The sequence below is a fragment of the Dama dama genome, chromosome 16 (assembly GCF_033118175.1).
Source record: "Dama dama isolate Ldn47 chromosome 16, ASM3311817v1, whole genome shotgun sequence".
Taxonomy (NCBI): Eukaryota; Metazoa; Chordata; class Mammalia; order Artiodactyla; family Cervidae; genus Dama; species Dama dama.
The window spans coordinates 27,879,783-27,904,114 of NC_083696.1; the positions used below are offsets into that span (position 1 = coordinate 27,879,783).

Below are 24,332 nucleotides of genomic sequence, written 5' to 3' on the forward strand. Positions count from 1 at the left end.
ATAGAAGTGTTCACTGTAAAATTCAACTTTCTGGGCATGTTTTTAAATTTCCATGATACAGTTTTGACAAATGTTTAAATTTTAACCAAAAATAAAATTTAAATCCACACTTAAGATTTGTACATTACAGTGTATGTTAATGATAGCTCAAAAAAAAAAAAAAGGACGAGAACTGAGGAGGGAGTGGATGTAAACCTGACCAAATCTAGCAGATCATAAATATGGATGTGCTTGGTAGACAACTGATTCTCTTGAAAAGGTAAGAGCTAACTTCAGCCCAGATGGCTACGGAGGGCGGGGGCTTTCTTCATATTTAACTCCTTTCTCGCCTTTGGTATCTCGCTCTCCTCTTTTCTCTTGTCTCTCTTGCCTCCCGATCCCCTCTCCCCGCCGTCTCTCTTGTCTCTGTCTTTCTCTCTCCCCCCGACCCTGTCTCTCTTATCTTTGTCTCTCTCCGCCCCCGCCCTCCGCCCTCCCCCCACCCCGCCTCCCTGTCTCTCTGCGTCTCTGCCTCTCTTCGTACCATGAGCGGCTGAGTCAGAAAACTCCAGAGTGGTTCTGTACCCTTCTGCAGCTTCGGAACCACCGGAGCCGCGTACAAAAGGAGACTCTCGAGGTCTTGCCTGAGACCCGCCGGGTGCACCTTAGGCCCCGGAGCTCCGCCCCGAGCCTGGGCCCCGGGCAGCTCCGCCCCGCGGTGAGCCCCGCCCCTCGCGCTCCGCTGGGCGGCGATCCAACCCACCCAGCCTCCATCCCGCTTGGTCGCTCTCCCAGGGTCCTCGGACGTAGGGCGCGATGGCAGCCCCCTCCGAGGCGCCGGTCACGCGGCAGGTCAGCGGGCACGCCGCCCCAGCCCCAGTCCCAAGCGGCCCCGAGAGCTGGCAGCCCCTGGCCGCCGCCGTGGCCGAGCTGCCCGTGCTGGACGCCTCCGGGAGGCCTGTGCCGTTTGGTGAGCTGTTCCGAGAGCGCCGGGCTATCGTGGTCTTCGTGCGGGTGAGCACGGGCGCAGGGACCTCACCTGCAGGCAGGGACGGAGGTTGTTTTTCCACGGCCTCCCCTGGGGGGAGTTACATCGGGCCTCAGGAATGGTCCAGGACCGGAGAACGGAGCCCGCCGGGCCTGACTCTTCCTCTAGTGGTCGTCCGCTAAAGGTGGTGGAAGGCTGACTCCGCTCTCGCTTCCTTGAACGGGAAAGGAAAAGCAGCCCGTCAAGCCAAGGCCATTTTCTCAGCGAGCCAAGAGGCCTAACAGAGACTGGGTGGGGCCCAATTTCAGGGCACATTTGGGCACCCTTGACATCTCTAACCGTCTTGGGTGTTGCATTTGGTTAACGTCACGCATAATTAAGTACTTGGTTATTTCTGACTCCGAGAGTGTTAGTTGCTAACTTGTCCTTTTTGCCTGTGTTGGGATTTCAGCATTTCCTGTGTTACATCTGCAAGGAATACGTAGAAGATCTGGCCAAAATCCCCAAGAGTTTCTTACAAGTAAGTTTCCCGAGAGTGAGCAACAGCGTGCCGCGCTTCCGGGAGGCCTGGTGAAACTCACCTGCCATTTATGAGGAGTGTGATGGCATGAGGTGCGGAATGCGCCGCCTCTCCAGCGCAGACGCTCACAAACCCAGCTTATCACCATCCCACACATCACCCCAACACATCCAAAAAGGGAAGAGACTCATTGGAAGTGTATTTCTGTCCTATTCATTACTGCCTGATTATAAAAGTACTAACCATAATAATAATTTTGATGTTATCTAATAACCTGCCTATTCTCAAATGTTGATTGGTAATTACCAAAAACAGAAATGGTAGAAATATTTTCTTTTCTTTAGTTTTGTAATACAGACACTCCAAATAGTTGTTCATTACAGAAAGTTACTAGTATAACTTAAAGGTGAAAAATTTGTATCCTTAATGGAATTACAATTCCACATTCTTGTGACAACCACGTACAGGTGTATTTCTTCAAGCATATAGAGGTTTGTCCCCAGGTTAGCTTTTTAGTGAAAGCATTGGTAGCTTCTGTAAAATTAAGATCTGTTTTCAGCAGACCTTGTCAATTGAGATGTGAAAGAATAAAGTTGTCTGATTAAATAACCCTACTTTAATAGTTTTTATTCTAGTTTAATGTATGCCTTTGGGGAAAGTGTAAAGAATTACTGACTATTATTTTTAAATTCTTACTTAGCAAAAGAATCATCTGAATTAATTGAATATTTTAGCATAATTGCTTTGACTCACACAATTTGGCTGTTTATACCATTCTTCTGGAAGCCTATAGGTGGCATTAAAATGGAAGAAAAGAGTTGGATTAGGGGAAGTTATAATTAGGGGAAACATAATTTCTAATAATATGTACATGTCCTTTTTCTCTCCTAAAGGAAGCAAATGTCACTCTCATAGTGATTGGACAGTCATCCTACCATCATATTGAGGTAAATATATAGCCAGTTGGGACCCTAAAGGTTAAATCTGTTTTAGACATAAAAATTATATAATTACTTGAATCACTGATGTGTTAGTCACTCAGTCATGTCCAACTCTTTGCAACCCCATGGACTGTAGCCTGCCACGCTCCCCTGTCCATGGAATTCTCCAGGCAAGAATACTGGAATGGGTAGCCATTCCCTTCTTCAGAGGATCTTCCTGACCCAGGGATCGAAACTGGGTCTAAATTTGCTAAAATTTAGTCAGATTATCACTATTTTTCTCTCATTTGTCTTGATAAAAATTCCAACAATACTTTTTTTTTCAGCCTTTCTGTAAACTAACTGGGTATTCTCATGAAATCTATGTTGATCCGGAGAGAGAAATTTATAAAAGATTGGGAATGAAAAGAGGTGAAGAAATTGCCTCCTCAGGTAAGACATGTCTCAAGTAGGAAATGCTAATAGTGTATTTCACATTTCACATAAGCATATATATGCATAGGGGAACAAATGGTAAATTCATAAATCAGCCTGCTCTTTATGATTCTAGTAAGTGGTCCAGATTCACAATACTCTAAAAGATTCACTTCCTGGATGTAATGATGTGGAAGGCTGTTGATGTAGTTCTAAATGAATGAAAAAATGCAAGTTGCAAAGCAGTGTTTCAGTATGATTTCATTTTTGTGAAAATAAAAACCATTTTCATAAACATAAGTATCTATACTATTATATATGTGTGTGTGATGAAAATTGTTTTAAAAGACACTGCAATGTTTACCCCAAGACATAGGAGTGAGAAAAGTGGCTTTTGTAATTTTTTTTTTAACAATGAGTATATTTTACTTTTGTAGTTAAAAGAAAAATAATATTGCTTAAGTTAATATATTTTCATACCTCAACACCATGGCTTTGAACACTCTTATGTTCTTTAACTGATTAAATCTTAGTTTTCATCTAAAGCCCAACTCAAAGGGGCTCTAAATAGCTCTACCAGCAGAAGTAATTTCTTCCCTCATTGTTTTTTAATAGCACCTTATACTTTATTATATACTCTATGATTGAACTTAAGGTGATTAGTAGTATAGTTAGTTGAAAGGTTTGATGTTTTATTCATCTCTATATGGTCCACATTCCCTGCCCTTGCACAATTCTTTATAATTAAAAGTATAATAAGCTTTAGGTGAACTATTTATATGTGTTTTAGATAAAAGGAACTTGGCTTCTGAAATACCAAACAAGAGAACTCAACTAGAACCCAGATCACTTATTCTCAACAAATGTTGAGAATGACACCCACTGTGTTGGCTATTCCTGGGACAACTGTGACAAAAGACACAGCCACCAAAAAAAAAAAAAAAAAAAGACACAGCCACTGCCCTCCCAATGCTCATAATCTTCCCTGGGAGAAAGAAGCAAAGAGTTAATTACATTACCGCTTAGAGCTTGTAAAAGACGAGAGCATGTACTGGTAATATCTATAATGCAGAAATGCCTGTAACACCAGAAATGCACAGGGAGAGAAGAATCTGGGAGGGCTTCTTAGAGATGGTGTTGTCTAAGCTCACTCTTTAAGGAGTTAGCTGGGTGAAGTGAGGCTGGGAATGCTGCAGCTGACAGAAAGTAGCACATCGGTATGAAAAATTGTGACTCTTGGAGAACTGCAGTTCTCTGTGTCTGGCCGGAGTCTAGGAGCCAGTTGGGAATTGTGTGAGCCAAGGGACTGAGTCTGGGAACAAGCCAAGGAGTTTGGATTTGTTCTCAAGGCAGTGGGGGAGTCAAAAGTGTTTGAGTGGAGAAGTCTTGTTGCCAGGTATAGGAGCAATTGGAACGTGCCAAATAGGAGGTATCAGTTGTAATTGGTATTCTTGACAAGTTTTTAGTAATAGGCTAGAAAGAAATGATAGGGCCTGAAGTAGAGACATAGAGGGACAAATCACAGAGCTGCTACTTATAAAGCAGAGTTGACATGATCAATTCCTTTCAGTTCAGTTCAGTCACTCAGTCGTGTCCAACTCTTTGCAACCCCATGAACCGCAGCACACCAGACCTCCCTGTCCATCACCAACTCCTGGAGTCCACCCAAATCCATGTCCATTGAGTCAGTGATGCCATCCAACCATCTCATCCTCTGTCGTCCCCTTTTCCTCCTGCCCTCAATCCCTCCCAGCATCAGGGTCTTTTCAAATGAGTCAGCTCTTCCCATCAGGTGGCCTAAGTATTGGAGTTTCAGCTTTAGCATCAGTCCTTCCAATGAACACCCAGGACTGATCTCCTTTAGGATGGACTGGTTGGATCTCCTTGCAGTCCAATGGACTCTCAAGAGTCTTCTCCAACACCACAGTTCAAAAGCATCAATTCTTTGGCGCTCAGCTTTCTTTATAGTCGAACTCTCACATCCATACATGACCACTGGAAAAACCATAGCCTTGACTAGACGGACCTTTGTTGACAAAGTAATGTCTCTGCTTTTTAATATGCTATCTAGGTTGGCCATAACTTTCCTTCCAAGGAGTGTCTTTTAATTTCATGGCTGCAGCCACCATCTGCAGTGATTTTGGAGCCCCAAAAAATAAAGTCTGACACTGTTTCCACTGTCTCCCCATCTATTTCCCATGAGGTAATGGGACCAGATGCCATGATCTTAGTTTTCTGAATGTTGAGCTTTAAGCCAACTATTTCGCTCTCCTCTTTCACTTTCATCAAGAGGCTCTTTAGTTCTTCTTCACTCTCTGCCATAAGGGTGGTGTCATCTGCATATCTGAGGTTATTGATATTTCTCCCAGCAATCTTGATTGCAACTTGTGCCTCCTCCAGCCCAGCATTTCTCATGATGTACTCTGCATATAAGTTAGGTAAGCAGGGTGACAATATACTGCCTTTACATACTCCTTTTCCTATTTGGAACCAGACTGTTGTTCCATGTCCAGTTCTAACTGTTGCTTCCTGACCTGCATACAGGTTTCTCAAGAGGCAGGTCAGGTGGTCTGGTATTCCCATCTCTTTCAGAATTTTCCACAGTTTATTGTGATCCACACAGGCTTTGGCATAGTCAATAAAGCAGAAATAGATGTTTTTCTGGAACTCTCTTGCTTTTTCGATGATCCAGCGGATGTTGGCAATTTGATCTCTGGTTCCTCTGCTTTTTCCAAATCCAGCTTGAACATCTGGAAGTTCACGGTTCATGTATTGCTGAAGCCTGGCTTGGAGAATTTTAAACATCACTTTGCTAGCATGTGAGATGAGTGCAGTTGTGCGGTAGTTTGAGCATTCTTTGGCATTGCATTTCTTTGGGATTGAAATGAAAACTGACCTTTTCCAGTCCTGTGGCCACTGCTGAGTTTTCCAAATTTGCTGGCATATTGAGTGCAGCACTTTCACAGCATCATCTTTCAGGATTGAGATAGCTCAACTGGAATTCTGTCACCTCTACTAGCTTTGTTCATAGTGGTGCTTCCTAAGGCCCACGTGACTTCACATTCCAGGATGTCTGGCTCTAGGTGAGTGATCAAACCATCGTGATTATCTGGGTCGTGAAGATCTTTTTTGTACAGTTCTTCTGTTCCTTTACTAATGTTTTTAAAGAAAGTGACCTAAACTTTCTTAAGACTACTGATGAGGTAGCATAGATAGAGAATTTGTTCTTTTTTACCTCCTCCCTTTTTAGTATAGGTAATTGCCACAGTACAGATTGTGAACCTTAATCTTTGGTAGACTATTTTCCAGTGCTGTATCAGAGCCTCAGCATGTGTAAGGTCTGTTTATCATTTAGCTGCTTTTGATATAAACTGTGAGTTTTACTTTAGTAACACCTCCCCATTCATTGCCTCAATAAAGATAGAGAATTGTAAAGAAAACAGATGAATTTAAAGCAAAATACATGCTAATAATTATAAAGAAAGTATATTCAGATCATTTAAACTCCTTTGATCTATGTCAAACAACTCTTTTTCCAAACAGAAAACATTAGGTTCTCATGAAATGATTTTTTAAAGTTCCCACCTGAAAAAGCACAAGTCTTAGAATCAGTCTCAGAATAATTCTACTTGAAAACAACACTGAAAATAAAATATAATAATTTAAAATTAATGGGACAGGTTATAAAGACAAACAATAAGAAAATAAAGCCACTAAATTCAAGGAAGTAATGGGTTTACCATTCATTTTGCCTTACTTGATAATAAGCCAGTTTATGGTATTAAATTTATAGTGATTGCTATAAACAGCAGATAAGTGCATGCAGGAAACATGCTTCATATAATACTTAATCTAATATTTCAAATTCAAATTGTGGTCTCGAGTCCAAGAATCAAAGTAAAGGAGAAAACATTTTTTTAAAAAGCAGGAGTTTTACACATAAGTAAATTCATACTGGCAAAATTAGATTGTGCTTTATAGTCAAGATTGTAAAATTCTAGGTTGTGGAATCTTCTTCTATTGAATTTTTAAAATTTCAGAAATATTAAATGACCCTTCTTTGGACATAAGGGGATAGTTTGGATTTATGAACATTTAGGTATATAATCCTAAAAAAACATAAACTTTAGTCCTTTACCCATGTCTCTAAGCTAATGAGAATGTATTTGTTTCTTGGTAAAATGAATGTCCATCCTCTTATAAGCACAAAAGAAATAGAAAAGTTGGAGAGATGAAGAAAACAATAGGTATCTGGAAATAATAAGAAATCAGGCAGGTCAAAGGCAGCATAATCATTAAAATAAAAAGCCAAAAGCACTAGTTGAAGCTGGACCACAGGGCTGAGGGGTTACTCTGTGCTGTGACTCCCACAGGAGAAGATAAATGGGACTGGTAACTGGTGTACACTGGTTGACATGCACCTGGAGAGGCAGACCGCGGCAGGCAGGAAGACCTGGGCTGCAATGTCTCACTGCTCCGTCATTCTCTGGCCTTAGAATTGGTGGAGTCAAAAAAAAAATTTTTTTTTCAAAACTTTTTTTAAATAAAAGGCAGGGGTAGGAAAAAGATAAGTTATAAGACAGGTAGTTTCTTTACTCAAAGGTAGTGAAAGTATCCGTAACTGTGAAAAAGGAAATAGAAAAACTGACAAGCAAAGATGGAGAGGTAGCTATAGTTACTGTTACAGCTAAACCTCAAAGTCTCAGTAGCATAAAGTATGAGGTTAGTTCCTTTTCATTCACATTTCAAGAAGGAAGGATATTTCTATTGGGTGCTTCTCCAAGCAGCTATTGAGGGACACAGGAGGAAAGACTCAGGCCACTTCCATCATGTGGCTCTGCCATTGTCAATCCAAACTTCAAAGGATGTATTTAGGTTGGTGCAAAAGTAATTGATGTCTTAGACCATGAATTTTAAATCATAACTAGACTCAAACACATCTTTATTAGTCAAAGTAGGAATCATTACAATCAACACATTTTTGCCAACAAGAAATAAGTTGGTTTATTCCTGTAGTGTAAAAATCCATTCTTCGGGATTCAACGAACTCTTAGAAAGCATTTTCTGCCTCCTGCTGGTTGTGGAAGCATTTTCCCCAGCAAAAAGTTGTTGAGATGCTTGAAGAAGTGGTAGTCAGTTGGCGAGAGGTCAGGTGAATATGGCAAATGAGGCAAAACTACATAGCCCAATTTGTTCAACTTCTGAAGTTATTGGTTGTGCTACATGCGGGCAATATCATGGAGAAGAGCTGGGCCCTTTCTATTGACCAATGCCAGGTGCAGGCGTTTCAGTTTTTGGTGCATCTCATCAATTTGCTGAGCATACTTCTCAGATGTAATGGTTTTGCCAGGATTCAGAAAGCTTTAGTGAATCAGACACCATCAAACAGCGACCATGACCTTTTTGTGGTGCAAATTTGGCTTTGGGAAATGCTTTGGAGCCTCTTCTCGGTCCAGCTACTGAGCTGGTCATCACCAGTTGTCATATAAAATCCACTTTTCATTGCACATCACAATCCAATTGAGAAATGCTTCATTGTTGTTGCGTAGAATAAGAGAAGACAACACTTCAAAATAACATTTTTAAAAATTTCCGGTCAGCTCATGAGGCACCCACTCATTAAACTTTTTCACCTTTCCAATTTGCTTCAAATGCCCAATGACTGTAGAATGGCCTATATTGAGTTTTTTGGCAACTTCTCATGTAGTTTAAGAGGATCAGCTTTGATGATCTCAGTTGGTTGTTGTCAGCTTCCGATGGCTGGTCACTACGTTCTTCATCTTCAAGGCTCTTGTCTCCTTTGCAAAACTTCTTAAACCACCACTGCACTGTACATTCATCAACAGTTCCTGGGCCAAGTGCATTCTTGAGTTGTTTCTACTGCTTTACAATTCATTTTAAACTCAAATGAGAAAATTGCTCGGATTTGGTTGTCTAACATCATTTCCATAGTCCAAAATAAATATGAAATAAATAGCAAGTAATAAGTCATTAGCAAAAAAATATAAAATGAGCAATGTGCATTAAAATGGTGTATAACATATCATTTATTAAGAATGTATTCCAATATCAAATGGCAAATTTCCAGCAATGCAAAAACTGCAGCTATATTTGCACCAACCTAATAGAAGAAACATGGATAATCACCTCTGGAAAAGTTTTTGGGAGATGTCATGGAAGTGGCACACATTATTTTACTCATTGGTTTGATTGTAGTCATATAGCCATACCAAACCCCAGGAAGACTGGGAAATGTTTAGTTGTGGTCCCAGAAAGAGTAAACAAGTTTCGACCAGCATATAGCAGTAGTCTGTGCCACAATGTCTTCTGAAGAGGAATGTAGGTATCTATTACTAGGTAAGAGACTAAACCAAATATAAATGGGGGATTAAAAAGGAAAGCGCTGCCAGTTTGAGAATTCTATAGCTGACATTTTTCAGTGGCAGAAAATGATCTGGGTCTGTCATCACTTCTTTTAAAGCAGTAGTTCTCAACTGGAGACAATTTTGACCCCTTCCCCCAGGGGATATTTAATATGGCACTTTCTGGAGACATTTTCAGTTGTCACAGTTTGGTAAATGGTGGTTGCCAGGGCATGTAGTAAGTTAAGAGAGCACGGATGATGGTAATCACTCTACGTTACTCAGGACAAAGACTTATCTGGTCTAAAACATCGGTAGTGAAAGACTGAGAAACTTCTTCGAAGGAAGAAAAAAAGGCAAGTCAAAAGTAAGATGACATATAAGAGAGAGACTGTTTTCTAAAAATACTAACATTACCTTAATATCAAGTCAAATATAAAGTGATAACATCTAAAGACTATTCCTAATATTTCAGGACAGAGCCCCCATGTAAAATCAAATATACTCTCGGGAAGCATTCGGAGCCTGTGGAGAGCAGTGACTGGCCCTCTTTTTGATTTTCAAGGAGATCCAGCTCAGCAAGGTGGAACACTCATTTTAGGTCCAGGTAAGCATCAAAGCTCAGCTTCAGCAGTGTGCTTTTTATGCTTTCTGGAAGTCAAGAGGCCATCCACTTTCTTTATAAAATAGCCACCATGTAAAAGTGGGCAGTTGGACATGGTAGCAGTCAGGATACTGTGCTTTCATAGGGGACATTGTTTGTTTTCAAACACTCCTGTATATTTTTGATATCTGTTTACTGGATGTACTGTGGCCATCATTCTGTGCCTGAGTGATTCCAGGTATTTGGGATAGGGAAAATCAGTGGTGGTTTGGTGATTTGTATGTGGCTATAATACTCTTTAAAAATTTAAGTGGAGGTGAGCAGATGACCCACAAAATGCAGAACAATTATACCAAAGAAATTCTTGCACTGTTAAGAAAGTTCTGGGACCCACAACAGATTTCCTAACCTGGGGATCTGGCAAAAGGACTGAGAACCCCCAGAGAATTTGACTTTGGACGCCAGTGGGATTTGATTACAGAAGTTACACAGGACTGGAGAAACAGACTCTTGGAGGGCACAAACAAGACCTTGTGCACACCAGGACCCAGGAGAAAAGAGCAGTGACCCCACAAGAGACTGACCCAGACTTGCCTGTCAGTGTCCAGAAGTCTCCGACAGAGAAATGAGTCGGTGGTGGCCTGCTGCCGGGTCGGGGGCACTAGTGCATCCACAGGACCTTTTGAAGGAGATCGCCTTTATCTTCATTACCTCCACCATAGTTTGGTCTCAGGTCAAACAACACAAGGGAACACAGCCCTGACCCTCAACAGAAAATTGGATTAAAGATTTACTGAGCATGCCCCCCCCCCCCCTCACAACAAGGCCCAGTTTCCCTCACAGTCAGTCCCTCCCATCAAGAAGATTACATAAGCATCTTATCCTTGTCCTTCATAGGGCAGACAGAATGAAAACCACAATCACAGAAAACTCATCAAACTGATCACACGGATCACGGCCTTGTCTAACTCAATGAAACTATAAGCCATGCTACGTAAAGCCACCCAAGGTGGACGGGTCATGGCGGAGAGTTCTGACAAAACGTGGTCCACTGGAGAACGAAATGGCAAACCACTTCAGTATTCTTGCCTTGAGAACCCCATGACAGTATGAAAAGGCAAAAAGATATGACACTGAAAGATAAATTCCCTAGGTCGGTAGGTGCCCAATACGGTGCTGGAGAAGAGTGGAGAAATAACTCCAGAAAGAATGAAGAGACAGAGTCAAAGTGAAAATGCCCAGTTGTGGATGTGACTGGTGATGAAAATAAAGTCCGATGCTGTAAAGAGCAATATTGCTTAGGAACCTGGAATGTTAGGTCCATGAATCAAGGTAAATTAGAAGTGGTCAAGCAGGAGATGGCAAGAGTGAACATCTATATTTTCGGTGAACTAAAATGGACTGGAATGGGCAAATTTAATTCAGATGACCATTATATCTACTACTGTGGGCAAGAATCCCTTAGAAGAAATGGAGTAGCCATCATTGTCAACAAGAGTCTGAAATGCAGTACTTGGGTGCAATCTCAAAAATGACAGAATAATCTCTGTTCATTTCCAAAGCAAACCATTCAATATCACAGTAATCCAAGTCTATGCTGGACATATGCACTTCCACTGCAAGGGGAATGGGTTCAATCCCTGTCAGGGAACTAAGGTCCTGCATGTCCAGCAGCATGTCCAAATCCAACCAGTAATGCTGAAGAAGCTGAAGTTGAACAGTTCTATGAAGATCTACAAGATCTTCTAGAACTAACACCAAAAAAAATATGTCCTTTTCATCATACAGGACTGGAATGCAAAAGTAGGGAGTCAAGAGATACCTGGAGTAACAGGTAAATTTGGCCTTGGAGTACAAAATGAAGCAGGGCAAAGACTAACAGAGTTTTGCCAAGAGGATGCACTGGTCATAGCAAACACCCTCTTCCAACAACACAAGAGAAGACTCTACACATGGACATCACCAGATGGTCAGTACCAAAACCAGATTGATTATATTCTTTGCAGCCAAAGATGGAGAAGCTCTATACAGTCAGCGAAAACAAGACTGGGAGCTGACCGTGGCTCAGATCATAAACTCTTTATTGCCAAATTCAGACTTAAATTGAAGTAAGTAGGGAAAACCACTAGACCATTCAGGTATGACCGAAATAAAATCCCTTACAGTTATACAGTGGAAGTGAGAAATAGATTCAAGGGGTTAGATCTGATAGACAGAGAGCCTAAAGAACTATGGACGGAGGTTCGTGACATTGTATGAAAGTCAGTGATCAAGACCACACCCAAGAAAAAGAAATGCAAAAAGGCAAAATGGTTGTCTGAGGAGGCCCTACAAATAACTGAGAAAAGAGAAGCAAAAGGCAAAGGAGAAAAGGAAAGATATAACCATTTGAATGCAGAGTTCCAAAGAATAGCAAGGAAAGAGAAGAAAGCCTTCCTCAGTGATCAGTGCAAAAAAATAGAGGAAAACAATAGAATGAATGGGAAAGACTAGAGATCTCTTCAAGAAAATTAGAGATACCAAAAGAATATATCATGCAAAGATGGGCTCAATAAAGGACAGAAATGGTATGGACCTAACAGAAGCAGAAGATATTAAGAAGAGGTGGCAAGAATACACAGAAGAACTATACAAAAAAGATCTTCATGACCCAGCTAACCACAATGGTGTGATCACTCACCTAGAGCTAGATATCCTGGAATGCAAAGTCAAGTGGACCTTAGGAAGCAGCACTATGAACAAAGCTAGTGGAGGTGATGGAATTCCACTTGAGCTATTTCAAATAAAAAGACGATGCTGTGAAAGTGCTGCACTCAATATGCCAGCAAATTTGGAAAACTCAGCAGTGGCCACAGGACTGGAAAAAGTCAGTTTTAATTCCAATCCCAAAGAAGGGCAATGCCAAAGAATGTTCAAGCTACTGCACCATTGCACTCATCTCACATGCTAGTAAAGTAATGCTCACAATTATCCAAGCCAGGCTTCAACAGTAAGTGAACCATGAACTTCCAGATATTCAAGCTGGATTTAGAAAAGGGAGAGGAACCAGAGATTAAAGTGCCAACACCCATTGGATCATAGAAAAAGCAAGAGAATTCCAGAAAAACATCTATTTCTGCTTTATTGACTATGCCAAAGCCTTTGACTGTGTGGATCACAACAAACTGTCGAAAATTCTGAAAGAGATGGGAATACCAGACCACCTTACCTGCCTCCTGAGACATCTGTATGCAGGTCAAGAAGCAACAGTTACAACCAGACATGGAAAAACAGACTGTTTGCAAATCAGGAAAGGAATCCGTAAAGGCTGTATATTGTCACCCTGCTTATTTAACTTATATGCAGAGTACATCTTGCGAAATGCCAGGCTGGATGAAGCACAAGCTGGAATCAAGATAGCCAGGAGAAATATCAATGACCTCAGATACACGGATGATACCACTGTTGTGGTAGTGAAGAGGAACAAAGAGCCTTTGATGAAAGTGAAAGAGGAGAGTGAAAAAGCCGGCTTAAAACTCAACATTCAAAAAACTTAAGATCATGGCATCTGGTCCCTTCACTTCATGGGGAAACAGACTTTATTTTCTTGGACTCCAAAATTACTGCAGATGGTGACTGCAGCCATGAAATTAAAATATGCTTCCTCCTTAGAAGAAAACCTATGACCAACCTAGGCAACGTATTAAAGAGCAGAGACATTACTTTGCCAACAAAGGTCCGTCTAGTAAGAGCTATGGTTTTTCCAGTACTCATGTGAGATGTGATAGTTAGACTATAAGGAAAGCTGAGCGCCGAAGAATTGATGCTTTTGAACTGTGATGTTGGAGAATACTCTTGAGAGTCCCTTGGACAGCAAGGAGTTCAAACCTGTCAATCCTAAAGGAAATCAGTCCTGAATATTCATTGGAAGGACTGATGCTGAAGCTCCAATACTTTAGCCACCTGATGCAAAGAGCTGACTCATTTGAAAAGACCCTGATGCTGGGAAAGATTGAGGGCAGGAGGAGAAGGGGACGACAGAAGATGAGATCAGTGGACGGCATCACTGACTTGATGAACATGAGTTTGAGCGAGCTCTGGGAGTTGATGATGCACAGGGAAGCCTCGCGTGCTGCAGTTCATGGGGACACAAAGAGTCGGAAACAACTGAGCAACTAAACTGAACATTTTCAAATGGGAGAAAACCATCAAGTACTTTTTTTGTGTGTCAGTAGAGGAATCAACCTAGTTATTTATATCTAGCAAAACTAGCAGACTTTGCTCTGTGTCAGAAAGCAAGTCAGGGGCAATTCCCTGGGAGTCCAGTAGTTTGGACTCTGCACTTCCACTGTAAGGGGAATGGGTTCAATCCCTGTCAGGGAACTAAGGTCCTGCATGTCCAGCAGCATGTCCAAAAAAAGAGAAAGCAACAATAGGAACCACTTATTCAATAATGATTACTCTAAGCCACATCTTTTAAATGGCTTTATTTTTTTATTTAATTTAATTTTATATTGGAATATAATTTATACTCGATCTTAGCCAAAAGGCCGAGAAGTGATGGAATATAATTTATAATGTGTTAGTTTCAGAGTTACAGCAAAGTGATCAGATATACAGATATAGATATACATATATCTATTGTTTTTCAGCTTCTTTTCCCATGTAGATTATTACAAAATATTGAGTAGAGTTCCCTGTTCAATACAGTAGGTCCTTGTTGATTATCTATTATATATACAGTAGTATATATATGTTAATTTCAGACTCTTAATTTATTCCTCCCCCCATCTCTCCCCTTTGGCAACCATAAGTTGAAATCTGTTTCTGTTTTGTAAATAAGTTCATCTGTATCATTTTTTTTAGATTCCACATGTGATGTCATATGATATTTATTTTTCTTTGACTTAGTTCACTTAGTATAATAATCCCTAGGTTCATCCATGTGGCTGCAGATGTCATTATTTCATTCTTTTTTATGGCTAATATTCCATTGTATATATGTGCCACATCTTCTGTATCCATTTCTCTGTTGATGGACATTGGGTTGCTTCCATGTCCTGGCTATTGTAAATAGTGCTACAGTGAATGTTGGAGTGCATGTGTCTTTTTAAATTATGGTTTTCTCCAGATTCATACCCAGGAGTGGGATTGCTGGATCATATGGTAGTTCTTAGTTTTGTTTTGTTTTTTTTAATTTTTATTTATTTTTGGCTGTGCTAGGTCTTTGTTGCTATGCAGGCTTTTTTCTAGTTGTGGCAGCTACTTTCTAGTTGTGGTGCATGAGCCTCTCATCCCAGGGGCTTCTCTTGTTGCCTGCGGAGCACTGGCTCTAGGGCTTCAGTACTTACGGCATGTGGGCTCAGTAGTTATGGCTTTGGGGCTCTAGAGCAGAGGCTCAATAGTTGTGGCATGTGAGCTTAGTTGCTGCTCAGCATGTGGAAGCTTCCTGGATCAGGGATTGAACCCATGTCTCCTGCATTGGCTGGCAGATTCTTTACCACTGAGCCACCAGGGAAGCCCTATGTTTAGTTTTTTAAGGAACCTCCATACTGTTCTCCATAGTGGCTGCACCAGTTTACATTCCCACTGACCCTGTAGGAAGGTTCCCTTTTCTCTACACCCTCTCCAACATTTATTGTTGGTAGACTTTTTGATAATGGCCATTCTAACCAGTGAGAGGAGATACCTTATTATAGTTTTGAATTGCATTTCTCTAATAATTAACAGTGTTAAACATCTTTTTATGTACTTTTTGGCCATCCGTTTGACATCTTTGGAGAAATGGCTGTTTAAATTTTTTGCCCATTTTTGATTGGTTGTTTGTTTTTTGATTTGAGCTGCATGGGCTGTTTGTATATTTTGGAGATTAATCCCTTTTGGTTGCTTCATTTGTACATATTTTCTCCCATTCTGTGGGTTTTCTTTTCATTTTGTTTGTGGTTTCCTTTGCTGTGCAAAAGCATTTAAGTTTAACTAGACCCCATTTGCTTGTTATTGTTTTGTTTTCATTACTTTAGGAGGTAGATCCAAAAGATATTGCAGTCATTTATGTCAAAGTGTTCTGCCTATATTTTCCTTTAGGAGTTTTATAGTATGCAGTCTTAGGTCTTTCTTTAATCCATTTTGAGTTTACTTTTATAAATTGTATCAGAGAATGTTCTAATTTCTTTTACATGTAGTTGTCCAGTTTTCCCAGCACCACTTATTGAAGAGACTGGCTTTTCTTCTTTGTGTATTCTTGCCTCCTTTGTCATAGATTAATTGACCATGGGTGCTTAGGTTTCTTTCTGGGCTTTCTGTCCTGTTCCATTGATCTATAAGTAGCTTCACTGATCAATCTGGATCACCTAAAATTCCTTTGGCTTCCCTCTGCTAAATGGTTGGGCATTGGAGCTCAACCATGTTCAAGTATTGAACACCCCAAAAGCCTAACTCGCTGTGTCAAAAACTAATTTTTCTTGGTTCTTCTTTGTCTTTAGAACTGTCCATATTAGTGAGCATAGCTGCTCCAAGTTATAAAATTAACATTTACTTTAATAAATTCCAGATGTCTAAAAGGAAGTCTTTAGAAGGAAGATCTTGACCAAGTATTATAACTTTTTGCTGCCAAAGCATTATAGCTAGCTAAAATCTTTCATTTTACTTAATCTCCCTTTTCCTCTCACAAATTTACACTAGTTAGACTAGCCAGAAAACAAGCCTTATTTTATGAGAATGAGTCCTATAAATTTGCCTAGAATGACATTGAATCATACTTCTGAATGAATTATTTCCATCCTCAGACTTGTAAGGCATTATTTTTTGAGTCCCTCATCTTTAAGTTTCGACATCATTTGAGCATGCATTCTGTTGTCGAAGAATGAAGAGCGCATAGAAAGCATCATTTGTGTGCCAAGATGGGAACAGACTTAATAAAGAGAAAATTTTGATACTACCCTTTGGAAAAATTATAGCTCCATTAAAGAAATAGCTGGGTTTACTTATTTATACAAATATCTTATCATGGTTAACCAAGTATTTTATTTTGGAATCCTTTAGAAGAAATGGAGTAGCATTCATAGTCAACAAAAGAGTCCAAAATGCAGTACTAGGATGCAATCTCAAAAATGAGAGAATGATCTCTGTTCATTTCCAAGGCAAACCATTCACTATAACAGAAATCCAAGTCTATGCCCTGACCAGTAACGCCTGAAGAAGCTGAAGTTAAATGGTTCTATGAAGACCTACAAGACCGTTTAGAACTAACACCCAAAAAAGATGTCCTTTTCATCATAGAGGACTGGAATGCAAAAGTAGGAAGTCAAGAGATACCTGGAGTAACGGGTAAATTTGGCCTTGGAGTATGAAATGAAGCAGGGCAAAGGCTAATAGAGTTTTGCCAAGAGAACACACTGGTCATAGCAAACACCCTCTTCCAACAACACAAGAGAAGACTCTACACATGGACATCAACAGATGGTCAACACCAAAATCAGATTGATTATGTTCTTTGCAGCCAAACATGGAGAAGCTCTATACAGTCAGCAAAAACAAGACTGGGAGCTGACTGTGGCTCAGATCATGAGGTCCTTATTGCCAAATTCAGGCTTAAACTGAAGAAAGTGGGGACATCCACTAGACCATTCAGATATGACCTAAATCAAATCCCTTATGATTATGCAGTGGAAGTGAGAAACAGATTTAAGGGACTAGATCTGATAGACATAGGGCCTGATGAACTATGGACGGAGGTTCATGACATTGTACAGGAGACAGGGATCAAGGCCATCCCCAAGAAAAAGAAATGCAAAAAAGCAAAATGGCTGCCTGAGGAGGCCTTTCAAATAGCCGTGAAAAGAAGAGAAGCGAAAAGCAAAGGAGAAAAGGAAAGACATACCCATTTGAATGCAGAGTGCCAAAGAATAGCAAGGAGAGAGAAGAAAGCCTTCCTCAGTGATCAATGCAAAGAAATAGAGGAAAACAATAGAATGAGAAAGACTAGCAATCTCTTCAAGAAAATTAGAGATATCAAGGGAATATTTCATGCAAAGAGGGGCTCAATAAAGGACAGAAATGGTATGAACCTAACAGAAGCAGAAGATATTAAGAAGAGGTGGCAGGAATACACAAAAGAACTGTATGAAAAAGATCTTCATGACCCAGATAATCACGATGGTGTGATCACTCACCTAGAGCCACACATCCTGGAATGTGAAGTCAAGTGGGCCTTAGGAAGCATCACTATGAACAAAGCTAGTGGATGTGATGGAATTCCAGTTGAGCTATTTCAAATCCTAAAAGATGATGCTGTGAAAGTGCTGCACTCAATATGCCAGCAAATTTGGAAAACTCAGCAGTGGACACAGGACTGGAAAAAGTCAGTTTTCATTCCAATCCCAAAGAAAGGCAATGCCAAAGAATACTCAAACTACTGCACAGTTGCATTCATCTCACACACTGGTAAAGTAATGCTCAAAATTCTCCAAACCAGGCTTCAGCAATACATGAACTGTGAACTTCCAGATGTTCAAGCTGGTTTTAGAAAGGCAGAGGAACCAGAGATCAAATTGCCAACATCCGCTGGATCATTGAAAAAGCAAGAGAGTTCCAGAAAAACATCTATTTCTGCTTTATTGACTGTGCCAAAGTCTTTGACTGTGTGGATCACAATAAACTGTGGAAAATTCTAAAAGAGATGGGAATAGCAGACCACCTGACCTGCCTCTTGAGAAACCTGTATACAGGTCAGGAAGCAACAGTTAGAACTGGACATGGAACAACAGACTGGTTCCAAATAGGAAAAGGAGTCTGTCAAGGCTGTATATTGTCACCCTGCTTATTTAACTTATATGCAGAGTACATCATAAGAAATGCTGGACTGGATGAAGGACAAGCTGGAATCAAGATTGCCAGGAGAAATATCAATGACCTCAGATATGCAGATGACACCGCCCTTATGGCAGAAAGTGAAGAAGAACTAAAGAGCCTCTTGATGAAAGTGAAAGAGGAGAGTGAAAAAGTTGGTTTAAAGCTCAACATTCAGAAAACTAAGATCATGGCATCTGGTCCCATCACTTCATGGCAAATAGATGGGGAAACAGTGGAAACAGTGAGGGACTTTATATTTTTGGGCTCCAAAATCACTGCAGATCGTGACTGCAGACATGAAATTAAAAGACACTTACTCCTTGGAAGGAAAGTTATGACCAACCTAGAGAGCATATTAAAGAACAGAGACATTACTTTGCCAACAAAGGTCCATCTAGTCAAGGCTATGGTTTTTCCAGTAGTCATGTATGGATGTGAGAGTTGGACTATAAAGAAAGCTGAGTGCTGAAGAATTGATGCTTCTGAACTGTGGTTTGGAGAAGACTCTTGAGTCCCTTGGACTGCAAGGAGATCCAACCAGTCCATCCTAAAGGAGATCAGTCCTGGGTGTTCATTGGAAGGACTGATGTTGAAGCTGAAACTCCAACACTTTGGCCACCTGATGGGAAGAGCTGACTCATTTGAAAAGACCCTGATGCTAGGAAGGATTGAGGGCAGGAGGAGAAGGGGACGACAGAGGATGAGATGGTTGGATGGCATCATGGACTCAATGGACATGAGTTTAAGTTAACTCCTGGAGTTGGAGATGGACAGGGAGGCCTGGCATGATGCAGTTCATGGGGTCGCAAAGAGTGACATGACTGAGCAACTGAACTGAACTGAACTGATTTGATAAAAAGCCAGTTTATGATATTAAATCTACAATGGTTAGTGTAGACAGTGTATAGGTACAATGCAGAGAACATACCTCTTATAATATTTAGTAATCTAATGTCGTTTTATGTTAAAATTCTGGTCTTGATTCCACAAATCAAAGTAAACAGGACCTAGACTATAAATCACTACTATTTCATTTGAGCAGATAGAAGAATTGTATTATATGATTGTCTTAATGCTCTTTTTTTTCAGCCTCTTTTAGTCTATGGTTATAATATATGTAGGCTATTAAATTTGGAAATTAGGGGTAAATTTTTTAAGGAAGTGATTTATTCTGTTATCACATTTAAGAAACAGATGGTTTTCTGGTTTGATATCTACACTAGTTCCATATTCTTCCTGTCTGTTTGACAAGCTGTTTTATTTAATTACATTTAATGAAACCTAACAGAAGGTTATAATTTATGAGTCTTTCCCTTTGGAGCTCATAAAGCATTAAGTACCAACCTTATTTAACCATAATTTTTGTCATGCTTTACTACCTTAATTAAAATTTATTGTGTCATCATATGGAGAATGTTATGTACTCCAGGTAAATAACTTTTTCATTTGGACTAATTAGAAGTTAAAATACTGCTCTGATTCTAGAAAGCAGTACATCTAATGAATAACCCTATATGTTAACCTTTACCTTTTATTCTTATTCTCTTCTAGGTAACAACATCCATTTTATACACCATGATAGGAATAGGTTGGATCATAAACCCATCAACTCTGTTTTACAGCTTGTAGGAGTTCAGCATGTGGACTTTACAAGCAGACCTTCGGTTATCCATGTGTGACATTACAGAGTCTCTCAATTTCAAATGGACCTTGGGACATGACCTGAAATATGGGAATGTCATATCCTCGTGCAATGCCTATCTTGTTGACCCTCCCTAGCCTCTGAGGAGTTGAAGTGAAGTGAAGTTACTCAGTCGTGTCTGACTCTTTGAGACCCCTTGGACTATAGCCCACCAGGCTCCTCCATTTGTGGGATTTTCCTGGCAAGAATACTGGAGTGGGTTGCCATTTCCTTCTCCAGGAGATCTTCCCGACCCAGGGATTGAACCCGGGTCTCCTGCATTGTAGGCAGATGCTTTACCATCTGAGCCACCAGGGAAGTCTCATGGAACCATAAAGAGGCTTTGTACCACAGGTTGAATAGCATGCTAAAAGACGTTGGTTGTCAAAAATGTGATATCTGTAATTGTATAGCTTTTAAGGTTTTATTTTATATAACAATTTTTGTAAAAACAAACAAAAATAAAACTAAATTTTACTTACACAAAGTAAAACTTTAAAAGCTATAAAATTATAAATACCATTCTTTATTTTACCTTATGCTATATCCATTCAATGAAGATATTTTTGGCCATTAAAATCATACATTTTTATAAAGAACATATAAGGAGAAAGAGAAGCAACCAAGAACATTTGATCCATTGAGAAAATCAGGAACTCAAACTCTGTAGACAGCATAATCATATTTTTATAGGCATACGTTTATATTTTTGTTTGTTTAAAAAGAAAGACAGGAAATAAACACACCGGAGTATCACCAGTAGGTATCACTAGGTGGTAGGATTACAGGGTTTTTTCCCTGTCCTTTTTTATATTTCCCAACTTTTCTGTTATGAACATGATTCATTTTTTGGCAAAGAAAATGTCTTTAAAAATTATATGAAGAATATGTTCCCACATAGCAAGCTCCACAAAGGTGCAGTTATACGGGCTGCAGGCCATAAGTTTCTAATTCTTTGCTCAGAGGAAACACAACAGACCAAACCTACGTATAGCCTATATTCACAGGCTTTGACCACACACCCAGTATCTATTTCACTAGGATTTTGTTTAGGGGGACAGGGGCTACTAGTAAAAGGAGAAAAAATATGTTTGCAATATTTGATACGTGTTTAAGATATAATCAGTATGCTTTTTGAAAGGAAATTTTAAGAATTGTTTAAACTGAAAAATTAAGAAATTGTGTAATTTAAATGTACACTATGATATGGTTGTATATTCTCAAACAGCTTCTATTTCCCACCCCCAAGTTGCTTTTATTTAATGAAAAATTGTCATCTTTTATTTTTCTAGAGTCTTTATTTCTTTAGTGGGAAGTGTCCTAGGAATTCTGATGAAAAGTACAGCAAGATTAAAATATTGGTAATTATTAGCAAGTATAATACTGCTTTGAACTTAAAATACTTTTGTAACAAGCATATAAAGGTCATACACAAAATATACTTTAAATTGTCCAAAAATCTGATTATATTTTCATGTGTATATAGACAGAAATCATGTTCTTAATCAATGGAAATGGGATAGCTCATAAAAATTAAAATTAATGTGTTTTGTGCTATTTTATTAAGTAAGGAAACATTGGTGGCCCACATCCCTTTACTGACTTTAGACTTAAAACTGCTGAATCATAGCTGACACAAAATTTATATATTTACATTTATATTGTATTATAAAAATGTATATATAAAAATGCCATATTTCTTAAAGATACGTAAATGCTTCAGGGAGGAACAGTTACATAAATACAGTGCAAGAGTAAATTGCCTACCCAAACAAACACAGTGTGAGAGAAGCTGATGTTGAATAACAGTTTTTTTAAAAAGCAAGCATGGCAGTTTATACTTTATTGTTATTGCCCATCATTAAGCAAACATTAGAAATGTTTGAAGTCTTGAAGAACTGGTCTGTAAGTCAACCTCTGCTGTCCTTACAACAGTGATTTTTTTTTTTTTTTTTAGTTTTGCGGGTAATATGTATTTAATATTGATGAACAATTTCACAATTCCTTCCTCCCTGCCTCTCTCCCTTTTTATCTTTCTTTTTTCTTCTTTCCTTTCCTCTTTCATTACCTGCCTTTCCTTCCTTCCATCCCTCCTTCCTTCCTTTCTCCCTTCTAGCCATCTTTTATTCAGTCTATTTTTTTTTTTTTTTTTGGGTTTTGTCATACATTGATATGAATCAGCCATAGATTTACACGTATTCCCCATCCCGATCCCCCCTCCCTCTCCACCCGATTCCTCTGGGTCTTCCCAGTGCACCAGGCCCGAGCACTTGTCTCATGCATCCCACCTGGGCTGGTGATCTGTTTCCCCATAGATAGTATACATGCTGTTCTTTTGAAACATCCCACCCTCACCTTCTCCCACAGAGTTCAAAAGTCTGTTCTGTATTTCTGTGTCTCTTTTTCTGTTTTGTATATAGGGTTATCGTTACCATCTTTCTAAATTCCATATATATGTGTTAGTATGCTGTAATGTTCTTTATCTTTCTGGCTTACTTCACTCTGTATAATGGGCTCCAGTTTCATCCATCTCATTAGGACTGATTCAAATGAATTCTTTTTAACGGCTGAGTAATATTCCATGGTGTATATATACCACAGCTTCCTTATCCATTCATCTGCTGATGGGCATCTAGGTTGCTTCCATGTCCTGGCTATTATAAACCAGATCTGAAAGAGACACGTGCACCCCAATGTTCATCACAGCACAACAGTGATTTTTTTTGTTTAAATGGGTCCAGTATGTTTTGATTTCTTCTATTTAGAAAGTTGGAAATCTTTAATGAATTTATTCAACGAATGATGTGGCAAAAAAAAAAAAAAGATTATCATGTTTGAAGCTTTTAGCAAGTCTGTGATTGAAAACTAACCTTACATTGAAATTGTAAGACATTGAAGACATTGAAATTGGCCCCTAAGAAGAAAACAAAATAAATAATGAAAGCTCAAATGGGCTAGAGATTTAATTTTAAATTCTATAACTTTGCTTTATAGTTGCCAAACTTATGATATAGCTCCTACTTTTAATTGGGTAAAAGTGAATTCTGCATCAGAAAGAAATGAATTTTTGTTGTTGTTGTTGTTTAGTCACTAAGTTGTGTCCAACTCTTTTGCAACTCCATGGACTGTAGCCCACCAGGCTCCACTATCTACAGGATTTCCCAGGCAAGAATACTGATTGTTGTTGTTCAGTGGCTAAGTTGTGTCTAATTCTCTGTGGACTGCAACATGCCAGGCTTCCCTGTCCTTCACTATCTCTCAGAGTTTGCTCAAATTCATGTCCAGTAAGTCAATAATGCCATCCAACCCTCTTATTCTTTGTTGCCCTCTTCTCCTCCTGCCCTCAATCTTTCCCAGCATCAAGGTCTTTTCCAGTGAGTCAGCTCTTCCCATCAATGTATTGGAGCTTCAGCATCAATCCTTCCAATGAGTATTCAGGGTTGATTTCCTTTAGAGGGCTTCCCTGGTGGCTCAGATGGTAAAACATCTGCCTGTAATGTGAGAGACCTGGGTTCGATCCCTGGGTCGGAAAGATCCCCTGGAGAAGGAAATGGCAACCCACTCCAGTACTCTTACCTGGAAAATTCCATGGACGGAGGACCCTGGTAGTCTACAGTCCATGGGGTCGCAAAGAGTCAGACATGACTGAGCAACTTCACTTTCTTCTTTTCTTTCCTTTAAGATTGACTGGTTTGCCCTCCTTGCTATCCAAGGGACTCTCAAGAGTCTTCTCCAGCACCACAGTTCAAAAGCATCAATTCTTCAGCACTCAGCCTTCTTTATGGTCCAACTCTCACATCTGTACCTGACTACTGAAAAAACTGACAGACTTTTGCTGGCAAAGTGATGTCTCTGCTTTTTAATATGCTCTCTAGGTTTGTCATAGCTTTTCTTCCAAGAAGCAAGCATCTTTTAATGTATGGCAGCTGTCACTGTCTGCAATGATTTAGAGCCCAAGAAAAAATCTATCACTGTTTCCATTATTTCCTCTTCTATTTGCCATGAAGTAATGGG

General features: G+C 39.7%; 1 protein-coding gene across 1 annotated transcript; it reads left to right on the plus strand.

Moving 5' to 3' along the window:
• Positions 1-753: 753 nt before the first annotated feature.
• PRXL2C (peroxiredoxin like 2C) lies at positions 754-23,268 on the plus strand. The gene is made up of 6 exons (XM_061163655.1): positions 754-993; positions 1,419-1,487; positions 2,381-2,434; positions 2,755-2,860; positions 9,680-9,811; positions 20,189-23,268. Exons 1-6 carry the CDS (start codon positions 796-798, stop codon positions 20,314-20,316), a joined length of 687 nt encoding a protein of 228 aa, XP_061019638.1. The 5' UTR covers positions 754-795; the 3' UTR covers positions 20,317-23,268.
• Positions 23,269-24,332: the final 1,064 nt, after the last annotated feature.